General features: G+C 35.8%; 1 protein-coding gene across 1 annotated transcript; it reads left to right on the top strand.

Moving 5' to 3' along the window:
• The first annotated feature begins 11,482 nt into the window (after positions 1–11,482).
• Positions 11,483–14,697, top strand: LOC120172855. Its single transcript, XM_039180206.1, has 6 exons — positions 11,483–11,906; positions 12,012–12,130; positions 12,266–13,144; positions 13,253–13,484; positions 13,561–13,865; positions 14,017–14,697. Exons 1-6 carry the CDS (start codon positions 11,483–11,485, stop codon positions 14,695–14,697), a joined length of 2,640 nt encoding a protein of 879 aa, XP_039036137.1.
• The last annotated feature ends 264 nt before the right edge of the window (positions 14,698–14,961 follow it).

Below are 14,961 nucleotides of genomic sequence, written 5' to 3'. Positions count from 1 at the left end.
TACTTTTTTCTTTAAAAATTGAATGGCTTTTGTTCATTTTAATTTTTCTGTACAGGATGTAAGATTCTGGAAATTGCATAAAAAGGACATAATTCTACATATTTTTTATTTTTGGAATCAAAGCTGGCTGGAATTCGGATTTGGATTAAACTCAAGTTTAGGATACTATTTTAAACATTATATTTTATCTTTGTATTTTAGTTTTAATAGGTTTTAGTATTTTAATTAAGTTTTAGGATATTATTTTTATAATTTATTTTTGTTTTAGGTATTTTAGTTTAAATAGGTTTTGGTATTTTAATTAGGATTTAGAATATTATATTATTTTTAGATATTTTAGTTTAATAGTTTTAAGTGTTTTAATTAGGATTTAAGATGTTTTAGCTTGTTTTTAGGAATTTGAAGGCTATAAATACCCTCTAAGGGTGAGCCTAGAAACATATCTCTCTCATTTGAGAATAAAATCTTCTTTTTCTCTCTAGCTTTCTCTCTATTTTTCGCATACTTTTCTATTATGCTAAGTATGACTTTGGTCATGCTTAGCTAATTTTCTTTTAAGCCAAGGGCTAAAGTGAGGACTCAATTCCAAGTGTGAGAATTGTAAGGTACTTAAATCACTTCAGATTTTCTCTCTATTTTCTGAGCTTACTTTTCAAATCAAAAAGATTTCAACATTGGTTCAGATATTGTTATGGTTAACGTTTGAAGAAGGATTTGCTTATTGAAGCATATTCAACTTCCCGAGAACACAACAAAATTGTTTGCTAAGAGGAAACTGAGATCGGAATCAGTTATTGTTGAAACGACACAATCCGAGTTGGCGGCGAAGAATTGTTCTTGCGGTAATTGACGTGAATTTTGAAGTGAAAATCAGTTTCGATGATCTGAGGAATTTGAGACAAAGCTGAAGTCTGAGGATGCTTTCATAATAAGTTTCTCTTTATCTCAATATCTTTAATTAATTTTCTTTTATTTAATTCTTATCTTTTATTTTAAAAATAACTTTTAAAAATCCCCCTTTTATATTTATTACTATTAATATTTATTATTTTATTATTTTTCCATTTTATTATTTATTTTATTTTGATATATCTTTTCAACTTTACCTGGAATTCTATATTTTCCTAAAATCAAGAAATAGTTTTATTAAATCATAAAAACCATAGTCCCTGTGGATCAACCCTGCTTCTCTATACTACCTTTTCCTTTCTATTTATTTAAGAAGCAATAAATTATTTAATAGAAAAATGACGGTTATCACGGCCATTGCCTCGTGATTTTAAAAAAATAAAGAGTTTTGAAGGATGTCAGCCTACTTCGGGAATTACCAGTATTCGCCCCAGAGCATGAATGCTAGAACTATACCATTATTTCCTTGGTAAATCAACATTGCCTTAATTTTGAAAAAGAAATGCAATCAATTAATATGTTTAAGAACCTAATTACTAAATATGCTTATTAAAGGATTTCCTAATCTAAAGTGCCAATTTATGTAATTTAAAGAACCTAAGGGACTAAACCTAGAAATGGAGGCTCTACTATTAATCCTATTGATTTAAAAGCATTATTGAATCAGATAATAATTTGAGCAATCAAGCATTTCATACGAAAGCCCAAATCAAATTACTCCCTAAATTAAGATACTAAATATGAGAACCCTAATCTAAGGTTTAAACCTAAAATCTAAAACCCTAAGCCTAGAATAACCTCAACCAATAAAACAATTAAAAACAAGAAAATAAAGATCAAACATGCATAACAAATCATATTACAAGATTTATTCTAAAGGGAAAAAATCATACCAAATAAAAATACCAAGCAAAGTTAATTTTAGGGCTAGCTAATTAAAAACAGAAAGATTCAAGACTAATTTTAATTAACATTGATTAAAACATGACTAATTGAAAAATTAACAGTCAATTAAGGATTAGATTCAAATTACCGTGCCAATTTGCTTAGGGACCAACTAAAACAAGTTTAAATTAAGCATGCGAATCATAAAATAAAACAGGAATTAAAATGCAAAAACACACGAAACGTAATGGGACTAAAATAAATTAGAAAGGGTTTTATTAGCCTACGAGAAGAAAATGACTAATTGTACAATCAGGACAAATTAAATAAAACAAAATAAAATTAGTGACTATTTTTTAAAAATATGCTAAAAGTAGATGGATTCAAACGTAAATAAATCAAATCACGGATTATAAAAGCAGGTTTTTTTTACTAAATTAGACAAAAAATGAAACCCTAGCCATTCTTCTAATTGAACCTGAAAATGATTAGTCAATTAGGCATATTTAATTATTGTTGACTCGAACTGAATACAATATAAAGGCAGTAAACTGTATATGTAACATCCGAAAAAGCAGACTAGTAACCAAAATGCAAATTTTGAAAGTTTGATGGTCAAAGTAGAAAATTGGGAAATGTTTAAAGATCTAAGTGGTATTTTCCCAAAAAAGAATTTTATTCCATAATGGATTTAGTTAGTGACCAGATTGTAAGATTTTGAAAGTTTGGTGACCAAATTATAAACTTTAAAAAGTTTAGGGCCAAAATGGTAATTTTGAAAAGTTACAATTGGTCTCAAAAATAAGGAAATAAATATATTATTTTCACATTTTAAATGTTGCAAAATAATATTTAAGGGTTTAATTCCATGTTTAATTTGGATTGTTGGATTAAAGTGCCGAATTGTAAATTTTGGAAATTATAAGGGCAAAATGGTAAAGTGGGAAAATATTTTTTTCATCTTTGACTTTGGAAGATGATAAGGTTATTGTAGCTTGGTATTAATGTAAATATCAAGTTCATTAAGGGTAAGTTAGTATAGATATTTTGATTTCAAGGGTAAAGTGGTAATTTAACATTTAATAATTTTTTTCATTATTAATAAAGAAATATAAAGAATTATCAGATGAATATCTTCATCTTCTTCAGCAAGAACGTGAACTTCTACCAAAGGTAAGAAAACATTTTGTTTCCAAATTTTGAGCCAATTCCTTTGGAATTCGAGTAATGTCGTGAAATAGGAAAGTGATCTATGTGAAAAATACTATCATTTGGTACCAATATTTCTTTCTAATCTTGCTGGAATTCAAAGATCCCAAATATAAGGGTTTATGTTCATGATAGGATTCATGAAATTGATGTTAAATCTTGATGATTTAGAGGTTGTAGATTCATTTTCAAGCTTGATTTATGGTTAAAACATGTTCAATCTTTCTATAAATTATTCTTTGAAAATTCGGCCATGATGTATTTGAGTGAGAAAAATTATGGAAAAATTATATAAGATTTTGAAATGATGTAGGAAGTATTCTACAAGCCTTATAAAAATTTGGGGACCATTATGTAATTTTTGAAAAGTTAGGGGACCAATTTGGCAATTTTGGAAAAGTTATGAATGATTGTATAATTGTTTAATAATTGATGTACTATGCTGGAAATTGTTGTTTTGGAATTGAAATGAGCGTTTAGATGTGAAATATGACCATTTTGGAAGTTTGAAAAGATTGGTGATTTAAGTGCAACATTCACATAGTTGGGGTGCTTAAATGTAATTATACCTCTGTAAAAGTAATTTGTAGGTAGTATCGATACCAAGGATACCGATACCGATACCCTAAGATCAGTATCGGTACCATTTTTGGAATAAGAACTTCGAATGCAATTTGGGTATCGATAACCAGGCTTGGTATCGATACCACAGCTAAAGAAGTATCGATACCCTATGGGGGGTACCGATACTACTTCAAGAGGAAAATATAATTAAATCTTTCTTTTATTCTAAGAAATGAAGGATTGAATCATAATATTTGGAATGCTTATATGGATATTATATGTATGATTGTGTAGATATTGAGTACAAGCAAGTTTTGAAATGACCGCAAAGTTAGGATCAATCCAAAGAGATAAATCATAGAAGTGGATTTGGAATTCAGTGAGGCTAAGGTGAGTGCACATTTAATTTGTACTTATGTTATCGAACAAACATTGGCTTGCGATGAGCCAGTGACGGAGTTACTATGGTAAGAAGTGACTCCTAAAATGTTATTTGATTTGTGATTGATGTGATTTTTATGTGTGCATGAGTACATGAAAATGGGTATATGTGTCATAAGTTATTATATGTGGCATGATCTGTATGATTACATGTATATGCAATATGTGATACTGATCTACATGAATATATGAAATTATAATACAAGTTATGTGGTATTGACATAAGTGATTATAGGATTAGGTAATATAAGATAAGTGAATTCAATATTAGTGAATACATGGAAATAGTATATAATTAATGTGATATAAGTAATTATGTAAAAATGTGAGATAAGTTATATGGCATTGATATACAGACTATACAAAAGTATGTACATGAATACATGTATAAGTTTATATGCTATTATATGTGCTATGTGATGTATATATGAACATATGTGAACTAGATATGACATACGTGTTTACATGAACACATGAGAAATGATATAATCTATATGATACAATCTATTTGATTACATGCACATGTGATATATGTTACATGATATTAACCTATGTGATATGAGTCATATGACAAGAATGATATACAAGCTATATGGAATGAGTCATGAGATTACATGTTTATATGATACAAGTGATGTGAACTGTTATAAATGATAATGGCCATGTTATGTGATATGAGAGCTAGGGGTATAGTTGGCATGCCAAGAGTCAAGGGTTATATAGGTCATTCGGGACATATACAGAGGTCCTTTGGGACAAATACATAGGTCATTCGGGATAAATTTTACATGCCCCTAGTGGGACCCCATACGAGCTGTGGTGATAGCATATGTGCACAACCTCAATGTACTCACATACCTTAAGTTCCCAGTAGTGTACATGGGCCTATAAAAGATATCAAAAGTGTTTTCATTATTATATGATATCGTGTTATTATTGTTTACAGTGAATCACAAGTGTATCATGGGTTAATAAAAGAGATAACATAAATACACTATATGTGATGTATATGCTTTGTTATATGAAATATATTACAAGATTTATATGTGATACTGTGTGTACTGCTGAGTGAAATGTATTACATGATAATAATGTTGATGTTGGTAATGATGATATATGTTCATGTATGCATTCTCTTATATGAAATGTTCTATGATTCTATTATATGTTTTATATGCCTCACTAAGTCAACGACTTAGCGTGTGATTTTTCACACGTAGGTTCCAAGAAGAGGAAGAATGATAAAAGTTAAGCAAGACATGTCAGTTTCTCCTATCCAAAGATTAGATCAGAAAAGAATTTAATAGTATGTATTTTGTAATACTGATTGTGGTTGGTATGTAAATAAAGATTTGAATATGATATGCTCTAATCGGTTTTGTAAAATCATATGATTGTATTTTATGTAAATTATTCAGTTGTATTTAGTGAAAGATTTAAAATTATTCACTATTTTGTACAAGTAAATGTTTTGAAAAGTCAATGTGACACCTCGTATTCGTATCCGGGTCGGGTACGGGTTGGGGGTGTTATAGTATAAGACTCATATGACTCGCATAAGGAATTGGAAGACTGATAAGAAACAATCTAAAGTTCAGTTATTAATTAGTAAATAAATTGACCTCAGGATCTGTAAGTTCTGATTAATTTCTTTAAAGGTTAAATTTTGGGAATACATGGATAAGAAATTACAAAAATAACCTTATGGAGTAAAATATGAAAATACCCTTATGTTGTAAAAAGATCTGGATTGTCCCTAAAAGTGGAAAATAACCCTAAAAAGACATACTTGATCCAAATTAAACTACCGATGCACCTGTGAAATGCTTGTTTTGTTAAGAAAACTTTCGATATCTGATTTTATCCTCTGAGATGCCAAAAGACTTTAGAATTCCTCTTCTTGAATAAGTACATGTAAACTAATTTCCAGGAAGTAAAACAAATGATAGAATTGAATAAATTAACGAAAATACCCTTATTGTGTAAAAAGGACTAAGGATGAAAGAGATAGTGAAAACAACCTAGGAATTCATAATACGACCTCAACCCAATGGAGTTAAGATTAAAGTGGACGGAGCTCTCAACCCGTAGATTCGTAAGGCAACAATAGGTGTGGTGGCAAGATATAATCATGGAATGGTACTAGGAGGTATTACTCGACCTATCGAACCCCCTCAATCTCTAAAGTCAACTGAAGCTTATGTATTTACACAAGGATTGAAGTTAGCTGAGGAAAATGACTGGGATAATGTCATTGTGGAAGGTGATGTTGTTGGCATTGTTAATAGGCTTACCAACAAAAAGCATGATATTTCTACAATCGGATTACTTCCCAACGAGGTTGCTACGATTCTGAGTACCCACATGAACTTTAAAGTTCATTATGTTAGAAGGGATGCTAATAGGGTTGCTCATAATCTTTCACAATGGGCCATGTCGAGCAATAATATGAACTGATTTTATTTGGATGAGCCTGAATGTATTAAGAATGATGTAATCCTTGATGCTATTAGATGAATTTAATATTTTCTCTTCAAAAAAAATCCGTTTGAACCTATGAATCATTGACTAAATTCCTGATATGCATGAAAAACACTGAAAATCAATTTCTACCTTTGAAAATCATAATATGTTAATCTCTTGGTTGTTGAATGGACTAGATTACTGGAAGTACGTCACGTCACTAAGTATTTTCAATGATTGGGTTATACTTGAGCATTGAAATGACCTAATTACCCTTATGACTTGGATTACGTGGATGCTTTTGGATGGACTCGGGAAACACAGATAAACTTAAGTGTTATACTGCCCCTAAAGGTTATAGAACACGACCCAAACCGTCTGACTTTCTAGATACTGTCTGTAGACACTCATTTTGTCCAGGGTTCTCGTTCGAGTTTTTACTCCAGTTTATTTATATACTACTAATTAGTATCATTACCATGTTTTGCATGTGTTTATCCATTTAGGTTGTTTTTAGTTTATTACCATGTATGTTTAATTATGTAGGGTGTTTAATAAATATACATATATATATATATCTATGATATGTTTTAATAAAATTGCACTAAATAAACGTTTTTATGATTACAGACCCAAATGAAAAAAAACAGATTACAACAGGGTTGAACCAAGCCCGAACTCAACAACCCGGAACTGGCAGCCCACACTGCTAGGGTTGGAAAAACCCTAGCCTCTATCTTGTCTCGGCGCCGCAACAGGAAGCCCGTTGGATCTGGCTTCACGATCCAACGGCTCACAGCCTTCACCAGATTCCCGAGCCAGCTGCAGGATCCACCAGAGGAACCCGAGACAGCACACGCTCCACGAGCACGCCACTCCCGAGCACTGAGACAACACTCTGATCGAGCACCACAACCCAACAGCTCCCACGTGAAGCTGCTGCCAGCACCACAACGAGGAACACCAAGGCTCGGCTCCCCACTGCTGCCGCCTGTGACTTGCTCGTTCCCGTGACCTGCATACACACATGACAAGAGACAAAACACGAGACAGAGGGAAAACGGCAACCATATATCACCAGAAAAAAGGACAGAAGAGGGGAGGGGGATGAAGGAGAAGGAACAAAAAAAACGAAATAAAAGGAGAGGGGGATGACAACGGGGGGCTCGGTTCAGCAATAGGGGAGGCACGAGAGCAAAAAAAAAAAAACCAGAGTCAGAGAGGGGGATCAACCATTTAAAAACCGAGAGCAGTAACCAAACATGGGGGGTTCTGGGTTCTCAAACAGCAAACCAGTGGCGATCAGTAACAACTGGGGATATATCAGCAACCATCAAGGGAAAATCCACCACTAGAGTCTAAAACCCATTAGCAAATCGAGAACCAAAAAATGATCCCTCAATAGCAAAGTATTCCAATCATCCATCAGTGATCAAGGGAACCAAAAACGAAACGTGAAATACCCAGAGAGTCATCTAAACAGCCAGAGAGCAAAACGAAAGTAAAGAAACTTACCCTCTCGATCCAGTAGCTTTGTCGCCTTGGCTAGGAATCTATACCTCGTCGTGAGAAGGTAAAACCCTCTGTCTCCAGTTGATTTCGAGTCTTGCATGTCAGTTTCAGGCCTGTGGCTTTAGGGATTTGAGGGATCTGGTGTTGGATACGAGCGAAGTGGAACAGAATAGGGGTTTCGAAGTAGTTTGGGGTTATGTTTCAGGCTGGGGACGGGTTTTAGGTGGTTATCTGTTTAGGTATTCACGGGGGCTTCTTGTCGGGGCCGTTGCTACGGCGAGGGGTCGGGGTTTCGCTTAAGCTAAGGTCGAGAGAGGGCGAGAGAGAGGGGGAGAGGAAGGAGAACGGCGGGGGCTCTTCTTGTCTAGCTGAAGAGAAATGAAATTAGGGTAAAGAATTTACCCTAATATCCCGTATATTAAAACGCCAAAACGGCGTCGTTTAGATACCCCCCAAAACGGCAGCGTTATGATAGCTGAGGGAATCCGTGTTTTGAGATTTTTAGGGATTAATTGTGTGTGTGGCCATCCCAACTTTGTTTCTTTTCGATTGGTCCTTAAGCTGAATTTTATTGTCATTTTAATTTCGTCCCCTGACTTTCAGCGTATTTCATTTTAGTCCAGTTACATGTTAGGGCTATTCGTTTGTTTTTACATTGGATGTGTAATTTTGAAAGCTTTCAATTGGTCCTATGTAGCACTCTGGTTGTATGTGTCTGGAGTACCAAGAAATGAATATTTATGAAAATAGTCTGCTATATTATTTTTATATTTAGTCCCTTTAATATTTCATGTATGTTTGTTAGGTTAATTTAGAATTATTTTAAGTGTATGCAAGTGGATATTATTTTGAGCATGTAATCTGTATGAACGTATTTAGGTGTATTTCTTTATAAAGCATGTTGGCCTCATTTACTTTAATCGCATGTTTAATTAATTTTTGCATTAACATCGCTTTGTATGATTTGCATGATAACCTCACGTGCATGACTCGACCTAATCACATAATCAGATTAAGGGTAATATTCTTTTAATCTAAAATTGTCGGAATGGCTTCTCCTAACTTACTAGAGAGTTGTTTTGGCAATTTTAAATTAAAATTGTATCCCATCAGTAACGCCTAATTAAATTTGGATTCTTCACTTAAAATTTGGGAGCGAAAGAAAAAGAAATATTCGGCTATTTAAATTTATTGAGAAAAGGTCGTTAAAACTGACCTAAAGATCTGGTCTCGATATTTTTAAATAATCGAACATTCTTTATCTTTCTAATGACTTGGTAATTTTAATTTAACTTATTTCGTTGCTTCCGCATACCATAAAATTTGCACTTTTGTTGTTTTAAGGGATCAAAAATTAAATTAAATTTGAACTTGTAAAATTCGTTGCAAAGACATTAATTAATCGACTAGGTACCGATTTAGGGCGTTGTGGGGGTGCTAATCCTTCCCCACACGTAACCGACTCTCGGACTCAGATTTTGATAACGCAGACCTCAAATCGTTATTTTAATTAAAATTAATTTTATTAAAATGACAACGTTTTGGTGTCCAATCACACCCTAATCAAAGATTGGTGGCGACTCCTCGAACCGTAATTGTTTTTTTTTATTGTAAAGGAATTTCCAATTTTTTGAAATGAGAGGTTTTCTAAAGTCGCATTATTTTTAATTAAAAATTCAATTGAAAAGAAAATAATTAAAAATGACGTGGTTTCTAAAATCTCGCCCCCTGCACAGGTAAAAAAACGTTTCGACAGCTTGGCGACTCCGCTGGGGACTTTTTAGAGAGTCAGGCCTATAGTCGATTAATTAATTGTCTTTGCAAACGAAAGTTATAAGTTCGCTTTGATTTGGTTTTTGATCCCTTAGTTGTTTGAATTGTTTTGTGTGCATCTTAATTTGTAATTTGGGTTAATGAGTAAATAGTTGTACTAATGTGTGATCTACATGTTTTCAGTTCTCTGACTTTCACTTTAGTCTATTGTTTCTCTTGGATCGAGGCAAAGGATTATGGGTTTCTCCTTTACTGTCGCAACAACCATTTTGATATTCAGAGCATTCTAACTGTGCTCTGTCCATTAAGTAGGGGTGAAAGCTACGCTTACGTGAGAAAAATTTTTCTCCGCACGGGCTTTAGCTAGTAACCTCTGGGGTACATGCCTTATGTCTACGAGAAAACACTGAGTTCCTCGCATGGATATAGGGATATGTATCCTCTCGAATTGAACTTGATTCGTTTTAAGCCCATAATGGGTGAGGATCGAGGGTCTGGCAAGCCCAAGGGGGCACCAGCAAAGGACAATTCGAGGGCCCTGTTAGAATTCTGCCTGTTTTATATCGAACCTCTGCCCATTTTTCTTCAAAAGTCGCAGAGGGGGAAACTCATTCTAATCTTTTCCTCGAATTTATTTTTGCAAAAAGTATGCGAACTAGAGATCATGTGGGTAGGTTTATTTTTTTTGAGCAAGCATGTGAATTAGATACCATGCGGTTAGGATTTTTTGTGAACAACAAAGCATGTAGGTAGATATCATGTCGGGTAGGATCTACTAAAACATGATTGGGTAGCCAGCGTATGAGGGTAGGTTTTATTTGATGTTTACTTTACCTACTATTTTGTTGTTTATCTTATGTGTACTAACCTATGTTTGTTCTATGTCTATTTTATTGTAATTTTATTGCATTTGCATCCTCATGTCATCGAGGGGTGTTAATTCACTAGTGATTGACTAACAAGAAGGCTGACCATATTGAGGCAAGAAATTCTCCACTATGTAGTCAAAACCAAGAGATCCAAATATGTTCAAACGATCCATGAAGGACAGCCGATGAATGAAGAGATCTGAACCTGATTGAAGAAACTGTAAAGGCCAAGATGTTGAGTCAAAGGATAGATACAATCGTACCAAGGATGAGAAGAGCATTCATAAAGACGAGAGTTCCATTCATCAAGACGAGAAGACCCTTCATAAAGACGAGAAGACCTTCGTAAAGACGAGAAGTCCACATCGCATGGAAGATAAGAATGAAGATTTTAAGATTCAAGACATCCGACGTCATCAAATGTGATGAAATACGCTGACGATTTTGAAGGTGCAATACCAGATCCCATGAAGAGTACGACTCAAGGAAATGAAGAGATGAAGACTCACAGTTGTATTTCGACTACATGGTGTACTTACTGAATTCTTGTTGTCTAAGTGAACGGTTGTTCTATAAGTGGTCACTTTTGAATTAACACCTTTTGCATTTGCATTTTGCATCCACATTTGCATTTGCATCGCTTTAATTTAAGCATTTTTTACATGCATCAATCATGAAAACATGAGAGTAACTCGCAAAGGAACTGTGACAGAGAAATACTGGGGAAGTCCAAGCATCATTATAATACAATGGAGAGAACCATGGAAGATAGGATTACTCAAATTGAAAAAATTCAACTGCAGTTGCAAGATGATCTAAGGAAAATGCAAGAGGACATGCTTAAGGCTCAAGAAGATATGTTGTCTAAGTTGGCAAGTTTGTTGGAAGGGAGAAACCTGGAACATGGAAAGGCCCCTGAGCAAATGACTGGAGAACCACTTTATCCTCCAGAGTTTACCTCGGTACAGTCTCAAAATGTCCAAGGAACCTCTGTTCCTACCAAAGTGCACATAGATCCTGTCGGCGTTGCTGTGAATCTTCAACCAGGACCTAGTTCGCACCCCGAAGAAAGTCTCTGTCACCAAGTCCCGGGCCTTGATGGAGTGGCCAAAAAGAATAAAAACAAACACTTTCGGGAACAATTCGAACAATTAGCAAGTGAAGTCCAGGTTATGAAGGAAGACACCAGTATGTATCGACTGGACGCTAAAGAATTTAGTCTAGTTCCTGATTTGGTCCTACCTCCAAAATTCAAAACTCCCGACTTCGAGAAATTCGACGGTACTAGATGCCCTTCCACCCATATTACAATGTTCTGCAGGAAAATGACTGGGTACATAGGGGACGATCAGCTGTTGATCCATTGTTTCCAAGAAAGCTTGACAGGCTCAACATTGCGATGGTATAACCAACTAAAAAAGGCTGGTATTAGGTCATGGAAAGACCTTGCTAAATCCTTTCTCGACCAGTATGAACACGTGAAAGATGTTAGGCCTAATAGATTGGTGTTGCAAGGAATGGAGAAGAAGCACAGTGAAAGTTTCAGACAATATGCTCAGAGATGGAGGGAGGTAGCAGTGCAAGTGCATCCACCATTGGAAGAGGGGGAAATAAATATGCTTTTCATTTGTACTTTGAAGGCTCCTTTTCTCTCACACCTTATCGGTGTTCCTTCCCGAAGTTTCGCTGATATAGTTACGACAGGAGAAATGATCGAAATGGCGATTAAAAGCGGGAAGCTCGAGGGAAGAGAGTCCAGCAACAAACCGCCGATAAAGAAAAAGGAAAACGAAGTCACCCAGGTGAGCCAGTACGATTCCAGTAACATCACAATGTCCCGATCTCAGGGAACGGTGGCACCACCTCAAAATGACAATAGACAAGGGGCAAGGGACCCAAGGAGAGGGAGGCTTCAATTTGATCCAATTCCTGTATCCTATAAGGAATTATTTCACGATTTATACGATCGACATCTAGTCTCTCCTTATCATGTGATACCTATACAACCTCCTTATCCCAAATGGTATGATGCTAATGTTAAGTGTGATTACCATGGTGGGAATCCTGGACATTCCATTGAAAATTGCACTGCATTCAAAAAGGTAGTTCAAGCTTTGAGAAGGAGGAATGTTATCAATTTTGGTGACAGTGAACAACCAAAGGTAGCCCAAAATCCATTGCCAAACCATGCTGGAGCCGGGATTAACACAGTTGTTGAAGAGAAAGGAAAGAGAATTGTTATGGATGTTAGTGAGGTGGAATCACCCATGCTTTGGGTATGGTGCCAAATGGTTAAAGTGGGATTGTTGAAGCCTAGTCTATCGTGTGACCAGTATAGCAGTGAAGAGGTGTGCCACTACCATAATTGCACAGGACACAATATACAACAGTGTCCTGATTTCTTAAAATTCGTACAAGGGATGATGGACAAGAAAGAAATCGAATTCTTCAAAGAAGTGACTAAAAAAGAAAAAGCAGAGATTTGCGCTTCTAAAGGATCATCCAAAGGGATACACAGTGTTGGTTATCCCATCGTCATTACTCCCAAGAATCGAGTGGCTGAGAAGGTAGCTCCAAAGGTGATTATTACACCTCCCTCTCCGTTCCTGTACGAAGACAATAAACAGGTACCCTGGAGGTATGATTGTCAAATGAGAGAGGGGGCAAAACAACAAGAAGAAATAAATGAAGTAGGGCACTTGACCAGAAGTGGTAGGTTTTTTTTCAAAGAGCCAGAGAAGAAGATTGCTGCTGAAAAAGGAAAGAATGTTGATGTTCAGATAAAAGAAGACGAACTCATTATCAATGAACTGGGGTCGAAGGATGAAACAATGGAATTCTTAAAATTTTTGAAACATAGTGAGTTCGGTGTTGTGGAACAATTGCACAAGCTGCCTGCCAATATTTTCTATCCTATCACTTGTTTTGAGTTCAGAGGCTCATCGCAAGGTCTTGATAAAAGTTTTGGACCAGACCCTCGTCTCGAAGGAGTTACCCACAGAAAAGCTGGAGCAACTAGTTGCCAAAATGCAGGCTGATAACATTGTATCTTTTTCAAATGATGAGATCCCTTCGGGGATGATTGACAATCATAAGGCTCTACACATTACAGTTAGGTACAAAGGGCACGTTTTATCCAGAGTACTTATAAGCGATGGTTCAGCGTTAAATGTAATCCCCTTGGTGACTCTAAAAAAGCTGTCAGTGGACAGTACCTTGATGAGGAATTGTCAAGGTATGGTTCGATCTTTTGATGGAACAGAAAGCGAAGTGTTAGGCAAGATTGATATTCCTTTGACTATTGGTCCAGCAACATTTTGAAGTGGAGTTTCTTGTGATGGACATCAAGCCTACATACAACTGCTTATTGGGAAGACATTGGATTCATCAGGCTGGGGCAGTTTCATCAACTTTACACCAGAGGCTAAAGTTCGTATTTGATGGAAGACTGGTATGCATTCATGCGGAAGAAGACATTATTGCTTCAGTTCCTGCAGCCCCATATGTTGAAGTAGAAGAACAAGCTGTTGAATGTCCTTTCAGATCGTTTGACAATGCCACGTTTGTGGCCGAAGGCAAGAAAATCTCAGAGCCTAGATCATCATACTACACCAAAACGGGGCACAAACTGACCCTTGGAAGAGGGACCAAAGGTAGCCAAGGGCTAGGACGTCAGTTGCAAGGACCAGTTGGGCCAAATTACCCTATTGCTAAAAGAGACAGGTTTGGTTTAGGGTATCGACCAACTTTGAAGGAAAAACAGAGGGGCATCAAGAGGAATCGGGAATTGGGAGATGCAAGATTGACTGGTGAAGACCCAAGTTGGGAACCCAGGACCTTCCCGCCATTGAGCAGCATTTTCACATCAGCAGGGCATGTGTTTCAAAGGGCTTCAAGAAGAGGTAAAGTGATGATTGAGAATGCCTTGGAGGACTTTGGCATTGATGTTGTAACCAATGAGGAGTTTGAAGGAATGAGAGCTACAGGTGTCTATCCTGCACCCCCAGGCTTTGTGTTGAACAACTGGACTATGGAGGAATCGCCCTTAGTTTACAAATCTTTTGCAGATTAGTGCACTAGAACTTTTCCCTATTGTTCGTACCCTGGGGCAATAGGGGATCTGATGTAAAGGGTTAAGCTGTGTGTTTTTACTTGCTTTCAATAAAGGATGCATTTCATTGGTCCAAAATGGCAAACACTCTCCCATGCATTTCATTTTTGGTTGTATAATGTATGTATTATTTCTTTCTATTTATTTGTATGGGAAAAGATTCTTCCATATATATATGTATATATATCTTCACTTCCGTTATTCTTCCAGGAACTCAGATATCAA

The sequence above is a fragment of the Hibiscus syriacus genome, unplaced genomic scaffold, assembly GCF_006381635.1.
Source record: "Hibiscus syriacus cultivar Baekdansim isolate YM2019G1 unplaced genomic scaffold, ASM638163v2 tig00111881_pilon, whole genome shotgun sequence".
NCBI classification, from domain to species: Eukaryota; Viridiplantae; Streptophyta; class Magnoliopsida; order Malvales; family Malvaceae; genus Hibiscus; species Hibiscus syriacus.
The sequence above is the reverse complement of the archived record's forward strand: the minus strand, read 5'-3'. Positions and strand labels throughout refer to the sequence as shown.

Excerpts from the sequence above, each read along its gene's own strand:
- LOC120172855 (XM_039180206.1), top strand. The coding sequence starts at position 11,483 with ATGTTGTCTAAGTTGGCAAGTTTGTTGGAAGGGAGAAACCTGGAACAT. Across the intron at positions 11,907-12,011 it reads CGACTTCGAGAAATTCGACG|GCTCAACATTGCGATGGTAT; the intron begins GTACTAGATGCC and ends AAAGCTTGACAG. Across the intron at positions 13,145-13,252 it reads CATCCAAAGGGATACACAGT|GTACCCTGGAGGTATGATTG; the intron begins GTTGGTTATCCC and ends GACAATAAACAG.